The sequence below is a fragment of the Chelonia mydas genome, chromosome 2 (assembly GCF_015237465.2).
Source record: "Chelonia mydas isolate rCheMyd1 chromosome 2, rCheMyd1.pri.v2, whole genome shotgun sequence".
NCBI lineage: Eukaryota > Metazoa > Chordata > Testudines > Cheloniidae > Chelonia > Chelonia mydas.
In genome coordinates, this window is record NC_057850.1 from 57,196,468 (window position 1) to 57,223,670 (window position 27,203).

A 27,203-nucleotide genomic window follows, 5' to 3' on the forward strand; every position below is an offset into this window, starting at 1 on the left:
CTAGAGACCGTGTAAGGGATCTCTGAGATTTCAAGACTGATGTATAGCTAAACAGCATGTAAATTAGGAGAAGTGACCAGAATGAAAGCCAGAGAGAAGATGCACTGTAAGGATAACCATGGGTAAAATCCTGGTTTTGCCATTGACTTCATTAGGACCAGGATTTCACTCTGAACTTCTGAGGAGGGATTTGAAGGAGAATAAAGTTACATGTCCCAGAAAGTGTTCTTAAAATGCCACCGAATCCCAGAAGCCATTGTAATGCCTACATTGTTCTCAGTGTGTGTGCTCAAATTAGCTGGCTGTGAGTTGAACCAATGAAATACTAAACATGTTCATTGTAGCCTTGAAATTATTTGTTGCATTGAAGCAATTTTCCTTTGGGATGAATGGAATATTTTCTCTGACAGAGGAGATAATTATCTTTCTTTTATTTACGAAAAACTTCTTGCTGACACTGTAGTGCCTGCTTTGCAGCTTAAGGATAGTGAGTTTTCACAATCAGCTATTTTACCCTTCATGGATGATGTAATTTGTGTTTGTCCCCCCGGTATTCATGTCTTTAGTTTATTCAGGTGTCTTGCAAATATGTTCAAGATTTAGACCTAGACTTTTTTTTTCAGCTAATGGGGAAAAAATTAAACATTCATTTTAAAATTCTCCTACATGGAAAAGCTGTTTTAAGGTCAGTGCAAACAATAACCAGCATAATACAAACCACCAGGAAAAAATTACTTTCTGCATGATTTGAATAGCATATTGATGTATTCTGAATCACTGCCAATGAGTTATTTAACTCACCTGCCAGTAATAGTTTCTCAAAGACTAAACATGTTTTGACAGTAGACAAGTTTATCTTCATTTTTTTTTTGTCAACAAGTTTCATCATTTTTTGATATATCCATATATTTCATGTGCAGGATAGAATGTTTTCCGTGTTTCTATAGGAATATATTTTGTATTTCAGAAACGTACCTAATCCTTTTTTTTTAGAAAAAGGAACTAAAAAAATTACTCTTTAAATAAGGCCTACGAATGTGATTTTAAAAAAACTAGATTTGATGTTACTGAGAATTCAAGTTAGAAGCACTGAGAAATATTGATGAGAAGAGAGGTTATAAATTATTATAGCTCATCTTGAGTCATACATAGTTAGAGAGCAGCTGAAGTATTGCTGTCCTCTTGCAGTGTTACCTTATTCTTGCAAGAGACAATGAGATGAGTTTGCAGACCAGAATGCCCCGGTTTTTGACATTGTGTTTCTTCTGTTCCTAGCATGCCATGCCATTTTGGAGGATCTCAAGCCACTCTGACCTTATGGCCCTTCATCATGCCTTGGAACTGGAGTACTTGTAGCAGCTTAGCAGCACTTTGAAACCCCAGAACCTCCCTTATGCCCATGGACAGTATGCCTGTGTCTTGTGTCAGCATTGGACTACAGAACTTTGTGATTTCAACATGTTGATGTACAGCTGCAAATTGGTCTTAACTTTTGCCCTTTCAGTAAATGGAGGAGCATGCCTTTTTCTTCAGAACAGCTGTTGACTCTAGTATTGCGAATCCAATGAAAACAAGCCATGAGAATGTTTTAACGGCGCATTTTACCACATTTGATACAAAAAAACAAAAGGTTCATACCTGTGAAGAAAGAAAGGACCTGCAAATGCTTTGTAGTTTTTAGAATCTTCAATGTGACACACACAGCTTCTTCAACACAGCAAACTTGATTGCACAATGAAGACTGAATTTTTCAAAATACCAGTGGAGTAATTTTCTTGTAAAGAAGGTTTACTTTTTTGGTTTCTCATACCCAGGGTACTCTGTACATCTTTACTTATTTATGAACAGACTGTGTTTTGACATCATATAACTGAGGATACATATGATAGGATTAAAGGCTATTTATAAGCCTTTGTCTCATGATACAGCAAACACTTTTGATTTTAGCACATTGCAAAGTAGTCTAAAGTATGTCTAATTTAAACAAATAGGTACATCACTGAGACAATCATGTACAGGAAGAATTTTTTGTGTAAATTTGTAATAATGGATGATTCTTTTACATATTGGTTAAGTAAATGCTATTGAGAGGTAGTAATGCCTTGTTGGTGAAGTCTGAGGCAGTGTGTACACAGCTATTGTGCAGTGCCTTATCAGAGTGTTGGGTATAAATATGTAGATAATGGATTTTTTAGATAAATTTGTCAAGACCAAAAGCATGGATGTCAAGTGTCAATAAGGAATTTGTTGTTGTTTTTCAGCTATTTTCTCTTTTTCCCCCTCAGCTATTCTGACTATAAAATGACGGTTACCATGTGTTCCCATTAAACACGTACACAGAGCTACACAACTTAATTGAAGAGGAGTTCCTTACTGTCTTTCATTTTCTGTTTTAATGCTAATGTATTAAATCTCCTTAAAGAATTGAATAATGAATCAACAAACTCCTTCCATAAAAAGAAGTTACAGAATAGAAAATACATTATACAAGTGGTATTTGAGTTGGAGACTAACAAATCAAAGTTTTCATGTTGTCAGAAAATCAAAAATTACAGCATGTGCTTTGTTTTACGTAAGTTAGAAAAGAGTATTTTGGAGAAACTGAGCAAAACATAATTATATGCAGTGTACACGCTTCAGTTTTTTTAATTCTCTTCCACCAGGAGTCAGATTTTCCTAGTGTGTAACATCCATTGCCGGCAATGGACACAATGAAATAGTTGTCACCAAGGATGTAAAATATCCATAGTCTATATTAATTTCTCTTATCAACGTAAACTGTGTCTGATCTATGAGTTGTGACTTTTCTGAATCTTACAGGCCATGAGCAATGTGGTCAGTTAAACTGAGTCTGACATCTTGGCCTGAATTGTACCAGTTCCCTTTCCCTGATTTCCATCTTTTCATTAAAAAGAAACCTCAGCTTTGTTGGTTCATTCTTCAAAATTTTACTCCCCGTTTCCTCCCACCCCACCCCCAAAAAACAACACCAGCCTTTTAAACAGCTACCTGCAAAGCACCAAAGTAGCTGTGAAGCAACACCCTCCTGTGTTGGAGGATTCATATTGCTGCTAGTTAATCATTTGTGGATTTTCCAAATTGCTTAATTACCAACTAAGGCCCCTATCTCGCTAAGACTTACACATGTGCTTCATTTTACACATTAGTGTGAGTAGTTCTAACAAAGTCGAGGGAATTACTCACAGTGCATAAAGTTTAAGCACATGGTGTGTCGTTCTTTTAGGATTGGGGCTATTATAATTAGATTTTTTTTTCCTTTGCTTCAAGCAAAGTAGAGAGTGACAGTTTTTTGTCTTTTCAATTTTTGTAGTCGTTTTGCAGACTGAAAAAAAAAAAACAGTTTATCTTGGCCTTATTGTACAAAAAAGTGTGTTGTGTCCACAATTGTGTACAGAATTTTTCTTCATTAATTTTGTGTTTTAAATTAATAAAATTGATTTGTGAACTAGTAAACAATCCTCTGAGACGTAAGTATTTGATTATTTTTGCCATAGGTTTTTTGCTGTCTCAAGAAGAAAAAAATGCTCACTTGTCTATGCTACCCAGATAAGAAGCTCTATAGAACAACCACCATGCCTTGGTAAAATACCTTGGCTGTAGAGGTGTACACTAGATAGGCAGCAGCTGCTTCTCTGCTCAGTGGGTGCTAGAGAAGAACAATATAGAATAACCCACAAGAATGGGCATCAGAGTGCACTGGCTCTTCATTTGTTTAAGCTTGTGACTGAATTTAGTCCTCATAAAAGCGAGGAACTTGGGGTCCATTGAAGTAGAAGAGAGTTGAAATTACCTGAGGCAAGCAACGAGTGGGTTACGGAATACGCTAATCGCTCGTACCCCGTATTTGTTGTGAGCTGCAATAGCATGACTTTTCTTGAGCCTGTCCAGAGCAGCGCTGTGGTGGTTCCCTGATGTGTGCAAAGGGTGATTAGCACACAACTTGGATCAGCAAATTCACTTTCATTTTTGGCACTTAAATAGGATTTGAAATTGTCTCTCCAAAGGGGAAAGGCTAATTCAATACTATACTAACCCCTGAGGCCGTCGTCTCTTTGGAAGTTATTACTGTTTTAGTCCATTACTTATACAAGTTGAGGGTGCTTAAGAAGGAACTTTCTCAGTCTCATAAAATACATGTGTATTAATTGGTGCTGTTGAAATCCAAAAAGTGAAATGAATTTTCCTTACAACTAGCATTGTACGACGTGCTCTGGCTCATGCATGGGGGTTGTAACCATATGGATTCCTGTAATTTGCTTTTTCAAAGTATGAGAAGCAAACCCCCTGCAGATTTGTTAGCATTTGGGAGTATTAAGTCTGAGTGGTTTTGGCAGAACTGGAAGCTGAAATTCACTAGCCAGCCATCCAGCCCTGATATAGGAGGCAGCTTTAAAATAAGCTGAGTTCCCTGACCCTCTCTATGTATGAGGTATGATTCAGTTGTGTTCCTCAATTTCTCAGGAGAAATGACGACCGCAAGCTCAGCTGAATTCTTTCTCGTGGTTTTGTTGTTTAGACTGCTGTATTACCATGATGTGTTTTAAAGGCATATCTCAAATTAGATTTAAACCAAGAACCCTAAATTGCAAGCACTACTTGGCTCCAAACGTGCTTTCAGAAGGCGACTAGGCCTATAGCTGTAGATTACTTGACATTACACATGATGTTGAAAACTGTAGCCTACATAACCATATACCCTAGGCTGTGGATCAATCTCTTTGATACATGAACACACTCTCTCTCTCTCTCTCTCTCTCTCTCTCTCGCATTAAAAAATTGGTGCCTCAGGTCCCTTATTTTTTAAAAACTTTGACATCTTAAAATGATTTAAATGTACAGCACTGTAAAGTTTTGAAGCAAGAGATGCCCAGATGCTATATATTATTTTGTAGTAATCCATTAAAGCATTGAGGTTACAGTGGCAAAACACAAACACAGCATTTCAAATGTTTTCTTGCAAGGTAGAGATAAAATATGACTGTGCTTCCACCTCTGCCCCCCTTTTTTCTTTTAAAGCTAACTGTTGCTCCCTACCACATTAGAACAAACTGTGATTATCTGAAGATGACGCGTTTTGCATTAGACCCACAGTTAGATGGTCAGGGGCATGTTCTGTCTGTGGTATTTACCAAGCAGCATGAGAATCAATGGGGTCACTGAAATCCCCCTTGAAATCGTTTTGTAAAATAAAAATAAGTCCGAAAGATAGGTGAAGAATTGTTTTGCAATTAGTTGGTTGGCTTAAGTGTGAAAATGTCCGTAAGTATGTGAAGCCAGTTATGCCAGCCAAAAACCTATGGCAATAATTTCTTACTCCCCATTCTAATGAAGAGGGATGCAGGAAGTCACACAGAATTAAGATTGTTTTGTAATGCAATTCGCCTGCATGTGCTGTGTTTCCTTTTGGAAACACTACTGCATAGAGTCCCCATTCATTTCTTAGAAGCTCACTGATAAGATGACCAGCTGCAATAGTTCTACCTATAATAATTATATGTGTCCAAATTGTTAGGACTGTTCCGTCAGGATAATGCCAAGGAGCTGGAATTAATAATTATTTGTGAAATAGGAGGAGTGTATTGGTGCTTTGTAGACCTGTAAGAAGACAAAGTTGCTGTCCTCAAAAGCATACAATGTAAACTCATAAAACACTTTGTGTGTGTGGTTTCCCCTTTCATCTATCTAAATATTTCCTGTTTCTCTCAATTCCATGTTTTTTTCAAATTCTGTCCCACAACCCTCCTCACCATACTCAACAGGAGTTAGTTGTGTGTGCATCTCTGATGGCAGTGCTTGTAGCCTAACTGTGTCACTTATAAATAATGACAGGATGGTTTGTGATAGCTGAACCGGAAGTGTAGGTGGCTTTTTTTACGTACCTTTTGGCTTTCTGACTTGGAAGCAGATTGTTTGAGAAAAGGGCAATCTGAAGTTCACCAATACGCCCTCCGACCGAGCCAAGAGAAATGAAGAGAATGGTCCGCACAAGCCTTCCAGTCTTTCACGTTCAGCAAACATGGTGGGGGGGAGAAGTAAATTTACTTTGTAGTAACTTTCATTTCCATTTCTATTTTTGGAGTGAATTTTCACTGGTGCTAGATTGGTAGCAAGGTAAACTGAAGCCCTTTATTTCTCCACAGGAAAGGTATAGCATTGGGCAGCCACAATGTAAACAGCGTACATTGACATGCAGCATTTAAAACTAAAAACCTAAGTACACATGGTGATCTAACTATATAGCAAAGGGTGGCATGAAGAGGGAAAAACTAAGCTGCCTGTCTGGAAATTTTCCTGACAGTGGGCTCCATTAGACTGTGGGATAATCTGCAAAGTGAAAGGATGGAAGCTACATTGACTGAGACAATTAAAGGTAGACTGGACAAAGCATTAGAACATGTACTGAAGGGAATAGTGGCAGAGGATGGGCTAGCTGGCCTACCAGGTCTTTTATATCTCTAAATTTAAATTCTCTGGTTCCATGATGTGGTTTTGTTTGTGGAAGTGGTTAGAGAGCTAGCCTGAGACTTGGGAGAGGTGGATTTAATTTCCTGCTCTGCCACAGACTTCCTGTGTGATCTTAGGCAAGTCACTTAGCCTCTCTCTGTGGTCTATTCGATTGGTAAAATGGGGATAATGGTACTACCCTACCTCACAAGGGTGTTGTGGGGATAAATACATTAAAGATTGGGAGGTGCGCAGTCAGGAGGGCCACGTAACTACCATAGATAGATAGATTTGAGATCAGGTTACCTCGCTGAGGGAATATCATTTGCTGATTCCAAGCTCCCCTATGCAACAGTTCCACAGAAAGATAGGAAAAAATACAGAGATCTCAGTATTCATAATCATTTATTTTTCTCAGTGCACTAATTAAATTCCATTTGATGTTTTAAGCACTACCATTACTACATTATGTTGTACTACTCAGTGTTGGCAAAGCAGGCAACAAGCATGCTAGGCCAAGTCATTTCTCTTTATCTGGAGGCTCCTGTTTCGCAATCTGGTACCAACCTTTTAGTCTGTATTTCCTTCAGCAGGTAAGTAAACTAATGACCTCATCTATGCTTTCATCAGTTGCATTATGCAACCAATAGAGTTGGGTCTATTTACTTTGTATGATGTTTTTCGTTAAGCTTTTTGTGTCAACAATCCAAAAGGCCTTTCTCTCTCAAACAACCTGAAGAGTTATTCTTAACAGTGGCATAATGTCAGGCATCCAGCAGCTGGCAAGCTGAAGTATAGGGACAAAGTCACAGGGACCACAACACTAGCTTTGAGGGCAGAGGCAATTATCTTTATCCTGTTTGTTCCCTTGGGTATTTGGGCTCTTTCAGCAGTTTTACCAATTAAAGTGGTGCTAAAATGTTATCCTTTAGGATATGTTGTCTATAGTACAGAGCTGAGGACCTTTGAGAATTCTGAAAGTAAAAAGCAACATATCTATAGAAAACCAATGCTGGCAGAGGAGTACAAATGACACAGTCTTATGAGTCCCACTTCTGCTGAGTAATTTAAAATAGCAGGGTGGTTCTGGGTAGATTTTTTTTCCCCCTCTTTGCAGCAAAGAAAATTGCAAACCACTGTTGGTTTAAAAGAAAATATAAAGGTGCTATAGCAGGTTATAGTCTGACCCTTACCCTACATGATTTATTACTTCAGTAGCTACATCAGCAGCTGGATACTTAATCCATGCTCAGGAGTGTAAATAGTTGATTATATTTTTGGAATTAAGGCAAGCATTTTCCACCCCTTTCCCCAGTTTAGAGAAACTAAACAGGTTGGCCTTGAAATTACTTGAATAGTAATATTGTTATAGAACACCTTAGCACGGGCTTCAAACAAAACCTTCCCTTCCTTCTGTGGACTTAAATGAAACTATATATATATATATATATATATTTTACCCTGAGCAACCCTTGGCAAGCAGTGAACAAAAAAAGGAAGAAGAACACTTTCTTTCAAATCAAAGCTGTAAAGTGAATGAGACTGTATGGACTTAAGAGTTTTAATTAGACGTGAATCCAGTTGGAGCTGGAGTGTGTGTTTCCCAGCTAGAAGAGACATACCTGCACTAGCTTTGATTGAGCTAATATGCTAAAATTAGAGCCTTGCCACAAGCTGTGGGACCAACTAGCCATCCTGATTATGTGCCTATGGGTTTCCCTGCTGCCATGAAGGACAATGCCAAGAAGCCACACCTGCAGCTATGGCAAAACGTGCTCACAAGTTTACTAAACTGATTTTGACTGGCGAGTAATGGCCAGCAGTAACCAAAAATGGAACAATGAATTCAATAAAGGTACTCAGCAGATATATGAAATATTGCTCTAGATGGGATAGGATACTCAGCACAGCAACGGCACAGTGCTAGCCTAGCATTAAACTGGCTAATCAAGTGAGATGGACAAGGACACACAACTGCTGCTGCTGCAAATGGGAGCCACTATGCACATGTGATTGTGGTAAAGGAGGAAAATGGAGACAAATAAATAAAAAAAATAATTAGTGTTTGTAATATTGCTGTGCAGGAGATGGGACAGAATGCTTTACAACGCTGTTCCCAGGCCAGAAATCTGGCACCAATGCAGTTAATTGTGCAAGACGGGCATGAATATGTGACTGTTTCCTTTTCGGCTGACGCTTCTGCATGTTGATCATGGTGATGACAGAAAATGGAAACTAGTAAATGCAGTCAATGCATTTGGTAGAGATATGGAATGTTTTAAATGTAAAGGTCATGTAACACACCAGTATACAGCATTCTGGATAGCCTTTCACAGTGAGTTCTATATGATGATGTATAGTAAAAGGATCTGGTCACTTACCTAGATTAAATAGATTTTACACAGTTAAACTGGAACCTCAAATCAGAACACCTTTGAATTTTTGGAGTATTTGGATTTGAATCCCGGATGTGAAGCTGCCCCACAAGTTTGGTTCTAAATCAGATCTAACAGGCAACGGTCTATTTTCCAATTCTGGTTCAGAAACAGTGGGAATCCTGCAATATTTCTACTAACTGGGGCTGAAATCTTACACATTTCAATGCCAGTGAAGCGGACTACAAAAATCTAGCTCTGATGCAGCCTTAAATTTAGCCTGGAATTTTAACATAAACCTAATGCAGGTCTGGGTCTGAAAACTGCTTCCTTAGGACATTTGTAGGTTCATGTTTCAGAATGAAGCTTTTACAATGGCTTGTTATTGCTTGACATAATGTTTAGCTCATCATTTCAAATAAGATTTTTATTTCTTTAAAGTTATTGGTAATTAGTTTGTCATCTGGACAATAAAACCATCTGTCCAAAAGGATTATCACCCGGAAACTGAAGGCTTAGAAATCCCATGTACTTGTACTCTTTAGAACCCATACCACAAGCATTCAGTGGAAAGCCACTGTCTAAGAATTAAACCTATGCTTCTTGTTGAGCAGTCTCTTTTTGCCAGCATGTTTTCAGAAATACTCGAATGATTTTAGAAACCTGACCCAAGAGAACATTAGCGTTCGAAGTCCTGCCAGATACCCACACAAGTTTTGAACATCAGACTATATTTGCTACAGATGAAAGAGTAATTAGAAGCCTCTGGAAAATATTACTATCAGAGTTGGAGATGTTCCTGTACTTTTCAGGAAGGTATTCAGGTACATCTCAGAACAAAAGGAAACATACTATATAATGTTATGGAAGTATTTAAATGGCTATTGTCTCAAGTGTCAATGTCAAAAACATTAGGGCATTTTAGAATATGGATTAGGATATTGAACACAGTGGGAAGAAGTTAAAATGGGAAGACCATTATGGTACGTGCCTGCTTCTTTGCAGAAAAATGTATGAGAAAAGAAGATAAAAAGGAACATGCTTCCCAAGAGCTGAGGTAAGTTTCTTCTCTCCTCACCCAGTGGAGTAGCACAGAACTTGGCCTGCTGAACAGGAAAAAGGAAATAAAATTAAACCTTGTTCTCCAGCAAAACAAGGTTTGTGAACCAAATAAAAGTACAAGGAAATGTTAATGGTTCAAGGGTTTACCACAGTAATTGTCCAGCTAGACGATTATCTATCCCTAATCAAATAATGGAACAGCTATGAAAAGAAAATATCACTAAACATCTAGATCCTGCTTAGGAAAGCATCCTTATTTAGGAATGGATCTGCCTCATGCACTTTACTTTGAGGTCAGAGCAACTACTCATTGTGTAAAGTTAAGCACATGTGTAAGACTTTGTGGAATCAGGGCAGTCGAGAATAAGGAAGCCATGAGCAAATAGGACTACATCTCACCAGGCAAACTTGATGAGAATTTTTCCCTTGACTTCTGTGGGAACAGGATTCCAAAGGGTCTATGTGAAAATTTTCCTTTTTAGCTTTAGCAAGTGAATTCCAGCTCTGGTTACATGTAACTAGTAGAACTTTAAAACCTAGCCCATAGAAACTTCAGGTAAAATAAGGTGCTACCTGCAATGAAAAGTAATTCCAAGAGTCAACCAGAATTGTTCTGGTAGTATTTACTGTGGAAAAAGCAGCTGGTTGCTTTCTGTGTGGGACTGCCCACTGTGCGTATGTAAAATCAGAGGTCTTCCATCAGATTGTTGCACTGACTTCCTATTAACTTGTGGGTGTAGTTTTAGAGGGTGATTGTGTTCTCTAAGACCCTGGTTGCCTCTCAGCCAAGGCCCAGTAACAGCAGATGGAATTGGGTTATGCAGAAGGTAGAGTAGAAGCTATAGTTGTTACTAAGCCATTAAGTTAGAAGAGAAGGGAGGGGGTGACAATTAGATTTAAAATGTGGCATTCTCACACCATAACTTGTTCAATTGCAGTTTAAAAAAATGTATCACATCCATTTTTATTCCTAGCAAATTTGCTGCTATGCTCATTTGATGACCTTCCTTTATATTCTGAAGGGCTGGCTAAACTTTCAATTTGATCTCAAACATTTCCCAGCCAGATGACAAACACACATTTCATTTAAAACTGGAAGGGTGAAGGAAGGATATTATTGGGGATGAATTTCAGGCCTGTATCTTTAAGAAAACTCGGAACCCATATTTGTCATGTGACGTATCAGTGGCTATCTAAGAGGGATTTACTTGACAATGCTGTGTAGAGAAGATGTCACTAGACTGAGAAATCAAAATGACTGGAAGCAATTAAGCCACTCATACTTATGGCAATGAGTATTTATTTAAAAGACATTAATAATAATAATAATTAATAATAATTAATACTACCTAGTTCTTATATACATATGTAGATTTCAGTTATTTAACATGGATATAACACAAGATGTTTAATCCCTTTCTGAAGGTATAGTACCTTCACCTTCAGCCCCCCTTTAAAACCTCTCCAGCACATCATCAAAGATTTACAACCTATCCTGAAAAATGATCACTCGCTCTCACAGATCTTGGGAGACAGACCAGTCCTCGCTTACAGACAGCCCCCCACCTGAAGCAAATACTCTCCAGCAACCACACACCACATGAGCTTGAATTAATATGCAAACTAGATACCATTAACTTGGGTTTGAATAGAGACTGGGAGTGGCTGGGTCATTACACATGTTGAATCTATTTCCCTATGTTCAGTATCCTCACACCTTCTTGTCAACTGTCTAAATGGGCCATCTTGATTGTCACTGCAGAAGTTTTTTTCTCCTGCTGATAATAGCTCACCTTAATTAATTAGCCTCTTTCAGTTTGTATGGCAACTGCCACCTTCTCTCTATGTATATATTGTGGCAAATTGCCAGCACTACTTTGATGGGTCTCGCGCTTTCTCTTCTTGGGGAGGGTTCAGGGCACCGTTTCTCACCCCTGAACTGGGGTATTAACTGCCCAACTAGTGTCCTAGAGGAGGGGAGTGGAGAGGGAGGGACCCAGGCCCACCCTCTACTCCGGGTCCCAGTCCAGGGGCCCTAGGGATAGCGGTAAACCACTTGAATTAGCAGTTCCTTCCCCTGGGCTACTTCCCTCTCCTGCCCTTCAGCTTGAGCGGCTTCCTGCCGTCCCTCTGCAAAAACCAGGTGTCCCTTTACCTAGGGTCTTGGTCTTCTTAGCCCACCACAGCACTTCTCCAAACTCTCCTCTGCTTCCCTCCAAACTGCTCTCTGCTCCAACACCAATCCACTCTGCTTCAACTCCGCCAAACTGCTCTCTGCTCCAACACCAATCCACTCTGCTTCAACTCCGCCAAACTGCTCTCTGCTCCAACACCAATCCACTCTGCTTCAACTCCGCCAAACTGCTCTCTGCTCCAACACCAATCCACTCTGCTTCAACTCCTCCCCTTGTCTGATTGAAGCAGGGATTTTATCAAGTGACTGGCTTCAGGTGTTTTAATTAATCTATAGCAAACTTTCTTCTCTCTACAGAGAATAAGGCTCCCTTGTAACACTCTCGTGCTGCCCTCTGGCTATGCTGTATCACAATATATATATCTTCTTACTATATGTTCCATTCTGTGCATCCAGTGAAGTAGGCTGTAGCCCAACAAAGCTTATGCTCTAATACATTTGTTAGTCTCTAAGGTGCCACAAGTACTCCTGTTCTTTTTGTGGATACAGACTAAAACGGCTGCTACTCTGAAACCTACCATTTACTGGGTGGAAAGGGTAGGTTATTTTCTTATTCCCATTTAGTCCTTGGCTTTATACTGAGAATGCCAAATGCTAATTTTAAAACAGAATGAGAATTTCAATGAGATGCAGTTACCTTGGCTATGATTTTATCATTAGCAAAGCTACCAAGGGAAGGTATTAACAGTACTGCCAACTCTTGTGATTTTTGTCACAATTCCTGCCATGTTTGTTTTTTTCTTTAAAATCCCTGCTCCTGCCAGTCTGTGGTTACCTAGGAATCTGTGCTTTTTCTTTTCTTTTCTTTTCTCCCCCCCCCCCCCCCCCCTTTTTTTTTTTTGGTAAGTTAGTGTTTAACCCTTATGCTTACTGAGGAAAGTTGGACGACACAAGTCCTGAAGGCTCCAAAACTAAAAGGTAAATAAAAAGAACCCAACATTTCTTCTTTTGTAAAATCTCTTTATGTTTTAGCCAATATCCTGGTGTTTTGAGGCCTGACTCATGATTTTTGAATGCTGGGCACTGGCAATAGCCATTTAGGTACGTGTATCAGTTGAAAAGGGTTGGCAAATAATATTGTACCTAGATCAGTGTTTCAAGCATAAATGGTTCTCTACTGGGAGCAGAAGGATGATTCTGGCAGAACTGGGAATTAGGAAATCTGGGTTGTGTTCCCTGTGTGACTTGGAGTAAAGTCACTTATCTGCTCTGTGACTCAATTCTCCCTTTTATAGAACAGGGGAAACTACAAACACCACAAAAGGGGTGTTGTAAGGATGAGGTCATTAATATTTGTGAAGCACCTTGTGCTCTTCAGATGTAAAATGCTAAGTGCTGTGACATAGGCTAACGTGTTTATATTAGGTATTAATGGCACCTAGTAGTTGAATTTTTACTGGTCATTAATATGTGACCCAACTGGGGGTATTTTATTCCTCATACATTTCCATTTTAAACCTTCATTTATTTTTATTTTTCTTTACTCCCTACAGCTCCCAGTAGGTCAGCCAAATGCCCTGATGTTTGCCAGATAATCCTCCTCTTCCTGCTGAATTTCCATCTCCCTTGACAGTGTGTAATTGTCTTCTGATTCTGGCTTTGTCTGTGAAGCGTGGGGGCAATCTACATTTCATCTCAACACAGCACACGCCTAAATGGTGATCTCTCAGTGAAATCATGCTGGAAGGGCACTTTCCCCCCACCCCACCCCCCATTCACAGTTGATGGCTGTATGTGGAGATTATCTCCTTTCCCCAGTGGCAGAATTTGGTGCAACAGTCAGAGGAGAAATTGTCATACACACATATGCTCAGAACCGAACATCTGGTCCCATACACAGCCCCCGTTAGTTCCAGTTTGGCTACTGAAGAGGTGTACATCAGGTAATTAGTCAGCTGACCTTTCATGTTTGCGTGGGGGGATTAGAACTGGAATGGGATCCTACAGCTTTTGTGACAGATAAATGGCAGCAGTGTTTTAAATGGCTTCCTTTGGCACGAAGGGTTTGATCTGAGTATGAGAGAAGTTATGATGAACTATTTGCAAGGAAAAAGGCTGCAGTAGCAACTCATGGTTTGTGATACAACAGCTCACGTTCTATAAAATGAATCCTGAGACCATTTCTTTCTCTATCCTTCCCCTGCACGCAACACAATTCTGACTTCTTTAGAAACTTCCTTTCTGCCTCAGATTTCTCATGAATAGTTCCCTGTCAAATAATTGTGTTTTCTTTCCTTTTCTAAAGAAAATTTGAGGTTAATTGGAAAACTAGTCTTGGAGAGATGAGTCTGAATAAATAAACATATTAAAAAATCTTTCCAGATTCTTCTAATAGATTTATTTTAAAATGGTTTATCTCAAAAAATCAGCTTGGTTAAAAAGCTACAGTGTTGCCTTATTAATTTTTCCTCAAGATCTAGTCTTTGCATGTTCCTCGAATAACGGTGTTGTGAAATTTGGAGTTAGCCATTATAAGAATGTGACCCTTTAAGAATTCTTATTGAGCTCCACTGCTAAATTGGGCAGACTTTGCCAGTTCTACTAGTTGAATCATGTGTGTTGAAAGAGAAGTGTCAGGAGAAGCATCAGCAGCAGAGCTTGATGAAAAGATGCAGTTTCAAAGCTCCACTATTCTAACGGTTGAAGTATTATCAACATATTTCTGTGATCCCTGCTTCCTGTGTCCTACAACTCCAGTTCCCCCTGGTCACTTGGGATGTAGTGATCTCAAGTCTATGTGGAAAGGGTGGGAGAGGATTTAGACTCCAGCTCAACATTAGTAGGTGGACTTCTAGTTTACAGATCAGTATGGAGAGCTCTCTCTGGACTGTGGGTAGGAGAGCAGTTTTGTTGCCTGTTGGAAAGGTAAATGAGGACAGAACTGGAACCTTAAATGAATACTTCCAGGCTTCCTGACATATATGTTTTTGTTAATTCTACAACTTTCTGATTCCTTGACTTCCAAATTTTTGTTTTTCAACCTAAACTCATAACTTCCTCACTTTCATTCATAATTACAATGGCCTATTAATATTGGCGTATATTTCCTGTTTACTACCTTAACTATATCTTAAAGCTTTTTTAATTTTGTTCTTAGAAACCTCCTTTCATGCCATCTTTATTTTTACAAGTATTCCACCCAATCTACAGACAGCAGTAGACACTTCAGTCATTGCCCACTACTTCACATGAAGTGACAGCTTCCTTCTGCACGGCGCCCGATCCTCACCAAGCAGATTGACATCATCCAATGTTGCTTTTATGTAGTGTTTGTTCATTCAGGAACATTCATGGTCAACTGTAAAAGGAAAAATTCTTGGTCAGTTCTTTGTGTCTGTCGTATGCATTTTTGGTTTTGGAAAGCATCTAGTCAAACAAAGTAATGTCGTTGTTGTTTACAGTGTTGTTGTAGCTGTGTGGGCAGGGCCGGCTCCAGGCACCAGCTTTCCACGTGCTTTCCAGGTGCTTGGGGCGGCATGCAGAATGGGGCGGCAGTCCATGTCCCACGGCGGCAATTCGGCGGGACTGCTTAGGGCGGCAAAATTGGTAGAGCCGCCCCTGTGTGTGGGTCCCAGGATATTCAAGAGACAAGGTGAGTGAGGTAATATCTTTTATTGGACCAACTTGTGTTGGTGAAAGAGAGAAGCTTTCGAGCTACACAGAGCTCTTCTTAACAGGAAAGTTTGTCTCTTTCACCAACAGAAGTTGGTCCAATAGAAGTTGGGCCTTGTCTTTCTAAAATAATTTCAGTTATTTTCCCTCCTGTCCTGGAATTAATGATTTTTAGAGAAAGCATGTAAATCAGGCGACATTTGCTGAAAGTGCTTTATTCTTATCAGCAAAGAGTAAGAAAATTTGTGACCTGATAGTGATAGAACATGTCTTTCCTGGGTTAAAATATAGTTTTACCTCTGCTACCGGTTTAGAAATACTTTAGAAATACTCAGAGGATTTTTAAAAATAAAAGCACAGTGCCTCAGGGAGTGCTGCTAGTTTAAATAACACATGAAAACTATTTATGAGCTTTTTTTTATGAGGTGGTCAAAGCAAAGACCATCCAGCATGTAACATAAGACTGGCTAAAGAAGAAAGGTTTTCAAAACCACATTGGAGAGTTAAGCATGAATGGAATTTTATTTTAGTCTCTATTGCTTATTTAAATTAATGATGTTTTCAGATGGGGGCCTAAATGATAATGCAGATCAAGGTGAGTCCTGCCAGAAAGACAGTACATTAGTCTCTTATTCAAAGAATGTAATTGAACAATGTTGAAATAATCCTAAATAGATAATGGGTTTAGTGAAAGCGAATTTTCAAATCTGGATTGGAGAACATTTTCAAGTACATTTCAAATGCACCTGAACTGTGTGGGTTCATGCTTCACAGGCAGAGCCAAGGCTTTTGAACAGCCCCATGTTTCTTGGCTGTAGCTCCCCTAAATATCTGTGGCAGAGACTATCCAAGATGCTGCAGGGAAGTGCAGACTAAACGACACTAAAAGTAATCTTGATAGGTAGCTGTGTGTTCCCAGTGAGTACCTTCCCGTGGATGAATTGCATCACTGTGGAAATAGTTATGTATGCTGTGGTAAGCTGTACATGAAGAAGAAGCTCCAGATTGAAGGCTAAATTCAACCCTGATGTTGAAAAACACAAATCCATTAGATTTAATTATTGATATTAATCTAATGCCCAAAGCATGTCAGGTGCTGTACAGATATATAGGAAGATACCATTCCTCTTACAATCTAAAAATACAAAAAACTGAAAAAGGCAGGAAGAAAGGGTTACAACATTTATCAGGGAGGCGATTGCTATGTCCACAATTACTGAAATTTCAAAAAATATATTTGTCATTTTCTTTCCCTACCCCCTTCTATTTTCCTCTCTTGGCCCATTGCCTTCTCCCATTCTCCTCCTCTTCTCCTCCTCACCTGCCCTAGTCCCCTGACTTTACAGTGTAGTCTGGTGGCTTCTGAGGGGGTCGAGACAGGGTCTCTTCCTGGAGTTCTTAGAAAACCTCAGTTTTTCAAGGGATACAAACTCAAACTGACTCCATCATAGCCTGGTCTACACTACAAAGTTAGGTCAACATAAGCCACCTTGCATTGATCTAGTTGTGTTTTGTCTACACTTACATTTGTCCCCTACCAGTGTAAGTGTTACAGGGACGCAGTAACAGCACCTTCCCAAGTGGCACTGAGCCATTGTTAATGCAGTGCGAGTGTAGACGTTATTTATGTCATCCCAAACAGTCCTCCAGCAGCTGTCCCACAATGCCTGATACTGCCCACTCTGGTAATAATTGTGAACTGCCCATGGGTCACTGAGATTGAAAGGCCCCCCTCCCCTTTAAAGCCCTGCAAATTTTTGAAATGTCTTTTCCTGATTGTCCAGCTTCATGAGCACACTTAGCAGCTCTCCACTGCTGTGTGCAACTGCCCAGCTGACACTGCTGGTTGCATGCCCCAGCCACCCTCTGGCTTGCAGCAGCCAGGAGATATTGGATCTCCTGGGCCCGTGGGGAGAAGAGGCTGCAAGCATAGCTATAGACCAGCTGTAGAAAAGTAGGAGCAGCTTGCAACGGGGATGCAGGAAAAGGGCTATGACAGGGACTAGCAGCTGTGCCATGTGAAAGCAAAGGAATTGCATCAGGCATGTCAGAAGGCTAGAGAAGCCAACAGTTGATCCAAGCTGCAGACCTGCCACTTTTACAAAGAGCTGCATGCCATACTTGGTGGAGACCCCAACTCCACCCTGCATACCATCGTGGATACTTCTGAGCAGCCCAAGCCACAGGCCCCTGGTGGGAACCGATAGGACAAGGAGGAGGTGGAGGAGGAAGAGGCTGGGGGACATGTGAATGGGGGGGGCCAGCTATGCCACGAGCCAGGATCTGTTTGAGACTCCATTGCATTCTAGTCAGTCCCAGCAGTTTAGTACAAGTGAGTCTGTTGCAAGGGAAGGAAGCTCAGGTAAGTGTGTAATTGTATGTCCCATTACAGTGATGTGCCGATGACATTCCCCAACTTAGCAGGACACAGCTCTCAACTTCTCAGTAATTTACTCCTACTAGAAGGGGTAGGGGTAAAACAAAGAGAAGGAGCGTTATCATCTGTTTTTACTCCACTGCAGAATTATGGAAGGGCGGCCAAGTGGAGCAGTTTGGTTATGTACACAGGGATGTCCCTTGAATCCTCCTCCGAGATCTCAATGAAATTTTCATGGAGGTACTCTGCAATCCTCTCCCAAAGGTCTCTAGGGATGGCAGCCTTATTTCTTTCTCTGTGGTAGGACATTTTCTTACACCAGTCAGTGATAATTTCAGCAGGTACCATTTCATTAAACAGGCTAGCAGCACGTGGCCCCCATTGGCTTTGGGGCTCCATCAGCAGCTGTACTCTCTGTGCCTTTGTTACCATCAGGAGTGAGATATCTGCTAAACTAACCACCACCTGTCGAAAATGATGCCAGGATTCAAATCTATTGTCCCATATTCATGGTTTCATGCAATCGAGCAATTCCCTCCTCATTTGCCTGACCCCTGGAGGGCCATACTTGCCCTGGCTAGTGCTGTGAGTGGTACCATGTACAAGCATACCAAAGCAGAAATGCCAATAAGCTTGTTTTGTTTAAAACTTCAGGGGAGCAAGGTCAGGGAGTTCCGAAACTTAAGTTTCACTTCCCATTGTGATTATACTAATAATGGTACCTCTGTGTGTTTTATCTGCAGCCTCTGCCATTGCGGCTTTGAAGTGATCCTCCTCCATGCCCAGGGAATGCCTGAGCCAGATAAGGAGGAGAAAGAGGAGGACTAGGGATGACATGCCTAATGAGATCCTGCAAGCCAGTGCTGCATCACACTGTGAGTAAAGGGCCTGGAGGGTGAACAACGCAGGCAGCCTGAAGAAGGAAAGAGCAGATTGGGGAAAGGCCCAGGAGTCCCAGTAGGAAAAGGAGAGGGAGATAAACCAGGACATAATGGAGTTTCTCCGGCAGCAAACACAGATGCTGCAGACTCTTGCAGACTTACAGGTTCAACAATCATGGGCTCACCTCCCCTTTGCAGTCCACAGAGATATGCATTACAGCACCTCCCTATGTTCCTCCCCAACATTCCATGTGGTATCAAGGTCGCATTCCTACCCTTACCACTCCACACCAGGGGACGTTAAGGACAACCATAGGTTCATACTTACTTACCTGTGAAAGGCACAGTTGCTGTATGTGTAGCTAAAATGGACATGAAAGTTTTTTCCCCTTGTTAAGTTCTGTTCCATTAATTTATTAAGTTTTTAATTTATTTGCTTTTAAATTGCTCAGGATTTCTTTGCACTGGTACTGTTACTAAATGAAATTATATTACTTGGAAAATAATTCATCCTTACTAGTTCTCAACACATGCTACAGAGTGCCTAGCAGTTCGGAAAGCACCCACTCACTTGTTACTGTATAGCGTGGCACAAGTCATAGGATCATTCACAAATTACAGCAAGCACCACAGAATTAATAGGTGTACTGACAGTGTTACAGTCATAGATTTACATCAAGCACCACACAGTTCCTAATTGCGGGGCCAGATGGAGCACAGTACACCACAAAGCATACTGTGGCTCACTGTTAAAGTGCTGTTTCAAAGCCTCCCTAAGCCATATAGCTCCATGTTGACCTCTTCTAATACACCTTGTTTCCGGCTGTTCAGTCTCAGCAAACAGCTGCTCTACCTCCACCTTCCACTCTGGTGGCTACTATCCTCCCTTTGCTTCACAGATATTATGTAGGACACAGGGGCAGCTATCACCATTGGGATGTTATTTTTACTGAGATCCAATCTTGTGAGTAAATAACGCCAGCGTCCTTTAATCTACCAAAAGTGCGTTCAACTGTCATTCTGCACCTGCTGAGCTGGAAATTTAATCTTTCTTTGGTGCGGTTGAGGTGGCCGATGTATGGCGTAATGAGCAGGAAAGCAAGGGGCAGGGTGGGTCCCCAGTGGTCACTATTGGCATTTTAATATCACCTATGGCAATCTGCTGGTTGGTTTTTAGCTTTTTGAACATTTCTTTAAAATGTGAGCTTAATGCTCCTTCCCTCACCAGCCAATATTGATGTCAGTGATGCATCCCTGGTGATCCACCAACATTTGGAAAAGTAGCCCTTTCTGTTGATGTACTCTGTAGCAACATGGTCTCGTGCCAAACTAGGGATATGCATGCCATCTATTGCTCCACTGCAGTTTGGGAACCCCATTACTTTAAATCCATCCACTATGTCCTGCACATTGTAGGCACAGGGGCGCAGTCCTAATGTCCCTGTACACTTACCTGACAGCCCATCACAGTGGATTTTCCAATCCCAAAGTGATTTCCCACTGACTGGTAGTAACCCAGTGATGTAAATTTTCACAGTGAGATTGTCACTTGTTTCTCCACTGTCAGTGCAGCTCTCATTCTAATGTCCCTGCACTGGAGGGCTGGGGCAAGCTTGGCACACGGATCCAGAAATGTGGCCTTATGCATCTGAACATTCTGCAGCCACTGCTTGTCATTCCAAGCCTGCATTATGATGCTGTGCTACCAGTCAGTGTTTGTTTCTCAGGCCCAGAAGTAGTGTTCCTCCATCTGCAGCTGCTCCATGAATGCCACCAACAACCTTAAATTGGTTCTCACTATTTCCTACAACAATCTGTCCTCTTAGAAATCATCATGTTCCCCATTCATTCAGTTGTTCTTATGGCTCTGCAAATACCAGCGCTTGCAATGCTTATGACAATAGTGCAGAGCTGTGCTGGATCCATGTTTCTGTCAGAGATGGCTGACTGTGAGGCAGGCCACTCAGGTTCATGGGGTTTTTAATAATGCATGAAAATTATAGGATATAGATAGGATGGAAACAGTGGCACACTGAGAAGTTGACCCTTGTCTCATTTCTGCCCCACCATGCATTGCCAGAACTTACATGCACTGGACAATGGTGAGTTGTGCACTGAATGGTGGCAGATTTACCAGTGGAACATCTCACTATGCATCGACACAACCACTGCTGGTGAGCATGTGTAGCACCAACGCAATGAGCTGAGTATGCACACACACAAGCGGTATACCAACCACAATGGCCATATGCTGATGTAACATGCGTTGACCAAAGTTTGTAGTGTAGACATGCATGTTTTCCCTCCAACACTCACACGTTCACTCACAGGCTGGTTCCAAAACTTTCCCCCCCTTCCCTAACTTTTCCAGTCATATTTAGCTCTTTGCTATATTCAGTCCCTATAGCCAGCCCTCTGTCTCACTCTTTCCTATTCTGTTTGGCCTCCGCATAGTTACATTTCACCTTCACCACCATTTTCTGCCACATTGTGACATCGCCAGCCAAATTTTTCAAGATTGGGTCTCTAAAGTTAGGCATCTAAATCTGTATTTGGCCACCTAAATAATCATTCTGATTTTCAGAGGTGCTGAGTACCCAGATCTCCCATGGACCGCCAAGACTAATGTGCAGTAGAATAATCCTTATACTTTTCTGCTTTCTAAGCAACTGAGTAGCCCCATTGACTTCATAATGATTGACTGTGCCTGTTGGGTGCATTTTGACATCAGTGTAAGTGTTTGCAGGAGCAGGAACTTAGAATGTAAACTTCTTGGAGAAGGACATTGTCCTCCTTATGCCCTTGAAGTGCTGTGCATACCTATTGTGTCATAGAGGTAAAGCTGTAGAGAGAAGCTATTGCAATTATTATGCATTTAGACTCTGATCCAACAAGATTGATTTCCATGGTTAAAGTGTTGCATTGAAAACTGAGTTAAAGTTACAAGTTATCACTTTAAATTCTAAGGGGTTTCCTGGTCCTTCTTTGCGGGTCAGGAGGCTCTGTGAGGAAACAGGCTGCCTGGCTCCTCAGGACTCAGTCTGCAAAAGCGCCAGCTTAGAGAAAGCGGGGAGAGTTGTGCCTCTTTGCCTTAGGGAGCAGCCTGCTTTGTGTCTCTCTGGTTTTGGTTCTTGTGTGTTAACATTCTGGATTTTAAGATATAAAATAGTTTTACGTTGCAACGTTCCAGAAAGAGAAGTTATGTTTTTATCTAACCTCTGTGTGTATGCTGTGACCATAACCATTAAAATTAGACACATACTTAAGGACCTTGATGAGTCAGTGTCTTAGAACCTCAACTTCTTCCTGGTACATCCAGCGCAATCTGTCCATGAAATGGGCTGAAACCTCACTCATGAGAAAAGGTCCAAGTGTCTCCTTTTTTGACACTGCCCTATGGATGCAGTCAGAAGAGTCCAGATCTGATCAATCATATCTACAAAGTAGATGAAAAAGTCTTTACAGTTAGATGTGCTTCAATCTGCTCACTGCATGGAAGAGTTACACTGATCTGGATATTTGAGAGCGATATTATGCAGCATTTTCCTAGATTTCAGTGGTGTGGCTTCACTGAATGAGTTTACTTTGTTCAGACCAATGCTGTGGCTGAATGGATTGTTCAGTAGTTTTTACCTAATGGTGAGTACAATACATATATCTTGGTAGCGATTATCATTCAACAGCTTGCAAAACATTTCTCTATGGCAATGGAGATTTAAAGCATTTGTTTTAAATGAAACGGCTGCAGTTCCTCAGACACTTTTATTAGCTGTTCATTGTTCAATCTCTTGTATTGATTTTCATATTGTATAAAATATACAAAACATGCAACAAATCCGAAACCATACATAAAAGTGGTACAATATATAGAGAATAATGCAGTATGAGAGACGAAAATGTAACATACAAGATATAGGTGCCCTGTCTTGCTCACATTATAGTCAGTGGGAGCAGGAACCGGCCAAATAGGCATAGCCCAAAGCCCGTGGAAAAACTCCTATTAAACTTCAACTGGCTTTGGATCTGGTCTATTATGAGATTATTTAATCAGATGAGCAGTGAAAGTGAATCATGTAAAATTTTGAGCTTCCTGCTCATGGTAATCATTATGCTAAAATGTTAAGTGGTCACATGACAGTGATAGTATAACAGCAGTGATTTACAATTCCATTTCCACCCTCCTAGTTTAAACACACAGAGAATTTTGCTCTTTAGGCCCTGATTCACTTAAGCCCACTCCTGTTCAATCCTATAGCACCAGCTATCTCAAGTGCTGCCGTTCTGCTCCTGGCTTTTCCGCTGCAAGGGACAGGACCATGAACCCATCTTGCTGGTACCTGCCCCCTTTGGGGTGTGGAGAACTGCCACCAGTGCATAGTGCACCTTCCTGCAGTGAAGATACACAAGCATCTGTGCTATGACTTTGGGGCAAGGGGCTCTTTATGTACCCGCCTCCCTGGTGCACCCATACAGTGTAGCCATAAATTACCTTTCAATGTGCTTAACAAGTAACTTCAGGGTCTTTTAGTGGATAGCTGGATCTTGGCACAGGTACAAGTTTGAGCCAAAGCTGCTGTTTTGGGGGCAGCACAAATACAGCCTGGTTCAGAGAACGGCCTCAAACCCTCTGGCTAAGTTCTGTGACCTCTTTTGTTAACGTCCTTACCTAACACACACAGATTGTTTTGGGGAATATTAGGTTTTACACTGTAATACAGAATATATACTTCAAATTGTAGCAGCAAAACACTGACCCTTCACTACATTACTAGGGCAATTTCATATACGATTTTCATTTTAACTCAGATTATCAACTATTCTAGGCAGGAGCACTGTGTTCTGTAAAGTGCCAGGCACATCTCTGGCACTAGAAAAGTAATAATGATAATAATCAGCTGTCTATTAGAGTTTATTTGAATGCATCCGGTAAAACCCAAGAGGAAGTCTGCACAAGCTGATGTATTTCATTAAAAGACAGCTGATGTTTTATTTAACTTGATAATTAAAACTTTTACAAGAATCACCTCAGGCTGGTTTTAGAATACATCAGTTTCAACTGAATGCCCAAATCAACAGGTGTAGTAATTGTCCAAGAGAATATTTTTTAATAGACGCAATAAACTTTTAAAAGGATTCAAATGCGTTTCCTCAAGATGACGTCAAATGTATCTATAGTGATCACAAGGACTATATAAATTACTCCATTGTCCCCAGATGCACAAACTGTACAAGCCTCCCAAAAGGTTTTGTGCATAGAGTTTCTTTCAATATTTCAGTTGGTTGTATGGAGGCTATAAGGTAATGGTACATGGGGATGCTTATGTTGCTGATTTGATTCTGGCTCAAAGATTACTTAGAGTTTAAGGGAAGGATGGTCTCTTGCCTACAGCAAAACATTGGGAGGGAGAAGATCGGAGTTCTATTGTTATCATGGACTTAATTTATATTTATAGATGAGCTTTATCAACCTTAAATAAGAGAGATTTTCCCTTAAGTACTAACAAAGCATAGTTTTCAGGCCAGTTGCTCAGGTATAGCTAAAATGCTGGGAGTATTTAGTGTGTAAAGGTGGCTCAAAACTCTCCCTTGCACTTCCCTGATCCTGGTGCCACTCTGTAGGTGCACTCTGTCCTGTGCTGTTAGACTAGCCTGACGGCTGCTCCAATTTCTGCAGTCCTGCAATGGCCACATATGCTCTGTCTCCCTTCCCCATTTCCGCTGATAACTATTATCTTTTTTGTCACCAGGGCTTACAATGTCAGTGTCATCTTTGATATGTCTCTTGCTTTCCCTCCCTCCCACACATACATGCAAGTCCTTGCTAAATCCTGTCACTCCTTTCCTCTCTGCCTTGCCACATTTTACTTCTCTTCCTATTTTAGTTTGGCCAAAAGGCTGCAGTAAAGATCACCTTCTCAAGTTATTGTGGCAACCATCCATTCTTTGCATCTATTCTCTGGCTTCCTCTCTCTGTGCCCAATTCACAGCCAACTGAAGTCAATAGAAGTCTTCCTACAGTCTTCAATGGGATTAGATCTGGGCCCCACTCTGAATCAGGTCTGAGAGCCTCATCCTCACCTTTGCTTGCTTGCACAGTGTTTGCCCCTTTATCCCCCCGTCCAACTCTCTGATCACACTTCATACTCTTGCCCTTACTCCTTTATTTCCTTCTCCCCCATTGTACCAGGAACAGCTTTTATATCTCCTGTGACGAGCAACGTCCTTTGTCTGTTTCATTTCTTTTCCTGACTGACACTTCTTAGGTGGATCATTCCATTCTTAACCGCCTCACTGACCAATCTGCTCCATTTTCAGCTGATCTCTTAGTTTGTATGGCATAAGGCTGAGTAATCTCCTCAGAGTAGGGGCTATGGGACAGACCCTCAGCTGGTGTAAACTAGCATAGTTCCATAGAGATCAATCAGTTATGCCTATGTACACCAGCTGTGGATTTGGCCCTTGGTCTTTTATCTGCTTGTATAACGCCATGCATGACTGTATGCCTGCATTACAGTGTAGATGATAAATGCAATAATAATAGCAACAATCTACTTCTTAATCACAGTAAAGTATGAACACGAATTGCTATAAAATTACTATAATATTGTTTATACCAGAACGTATAAATGGTACCATGAGGCTGATTAAAGCTAAAGAGCTACTCTCTTTCTAGCTCACTGATTACAATTAGCTCTTCACTGAGTTGCTTTCCAAAGGATTCCATTAAAAATGTTCAAGCTACAGTCAATTGACCTTACAGGTTGCATTTTCAAAGAGTGCATGTTAAACATACAGTTAAGAACTTACACATGGAAATCTGAGCATACTCAGACCTGGAGTTGTATATTCAGATCAACGGAATCATCTAGTGCAAATGGGATGCGAACAATTCTGTGGGTTTTTTCACGTTATTTTGAATGATTAAGACTCTAACTTCACACTTAACAAGGATGCTTTGAAAATGTAGCTTACGGTGTTTTTCAGTCATTTACAATTCCTTAAACATACAAATCTATTGACTGTGTTCACTAGCACAATTTTCACTCTACATTCACTATACACGTGAGCACTTATATGTTCAAGTCCTTCTCCCATCCACATGTTTGCTCAGTTATTTAGGTTAGCAATATGATTACATTTAGATTGCAAAAAGAAAAGGAGTACTTGTGGCACCTTAGAGACTAACCAATTTATTTGAGCATAAGCTTTCGTGAGCTACAGCTCACTTCATCGGATGAAGTGAGTTGTAGCTCACGAAAGCTTATGCTCAGATAAATTGGTTAGTGAGCTGTAGCTCACGAAAGCTTATGCTCAAATAAATGTGTTAGTCTCTAAGGTGCCACAAGTACTCCTTTTCTTTTTGCGAATACAGACTAACACGGCTGCTACTCTGAAACCTTTCATTTAGATTGCAGGGGTTTGAGGAGAGCAAGAGCTTGTGAGCTCTTCAGGACAACCCAGCTGTGACCTGAGTGTTCGCTCTCCCTCCGCGCATGCACAGCTTAGGCTCAGCTTTATGACACTGAACCTCCATGTGACCGGTCCATAGTTTCAACGTAACAGTTCAGCCCTACACCTCACAAATCTCGCTTTCTCTGTTTCCTTTCTCTCTAGTACTAAAACTCTTTTTTTTCCTTCGCTAACTGTCATAATCTCAGTTATTCTATTTAGCGCACACCCAGCCAGCTTTGTGCTTTTCTGGTATCTGCTTTTACTTTTGTAACTCAGCAGGGTATATTGCCTACTCCAAACTCCAGCTAGGTTCAACATAAACCTTCACACTCCCTCCTTTGTTTTAATATTTGACACCCCAGCCCCATCGCCTTCCCTGCTGATTTTCCTAAAGCACCATGACGGCTACTTTTGCTCTCACTGTGAATCTTACTGAATAACATTTAACAAAAAGCCTTTTAGGAACAAAACCCCTGAAGGCTCAATGTGCTCATGCTCATTTTGAGAGCTGCAGTCATCTGTCCTTGGCTCCTTTTTCCCAGAAACGACTGGCATGGGCATCTTTTTTCGTAAGGGTAGTTGGCTCTGCTCTCACTTGGCTGGTCGTGGGAGATGATTTCAATTACAGTTTTGTCTGCCAAGTCCTGTATTCCCTTGTGACCTAGTTTGGATTTTAAATCTCCAGCTAGACCACCTGCCTAGTGTTAATTAGTTACGGTTTCCTTTTTATATGTAAAATTGTTTTAACTTCATGAGCCGGCACAAGTTTGTTTGGGCTTCCCTCC

General features: G+C 40.8%; 1 protein-coding gene across 7 annotated transcripts in view; it reads left to right on the forward strand.

The window, feature by feature from the left end:
- Positions 1-3,474, forward strand: part of EYA1 (EYA transcriptional coactivator and phosphatase 1) — a 221,901-nt gene extending 218,427 nt beyond the window's left edge. For all 7 annotated transcript variants that reach the window (XM_043539493.1, XM_043539496.1, XM_043539494.1 and 4 more), the window contains one exon: positions 1,276-3,474. In XM_043539493.1, the coding sequence (XP_043395428.1) occupies positions 1,276-1,356 (81 nt within the window). In that variant the 3' untranslated portion in view covers positions 1,357-3,474. The remainder of the gene's footprint in view (positions 1-1,275) is intronic.
- Positions 3,475-27,203: the final 23,729 nt, after the last annotated feature.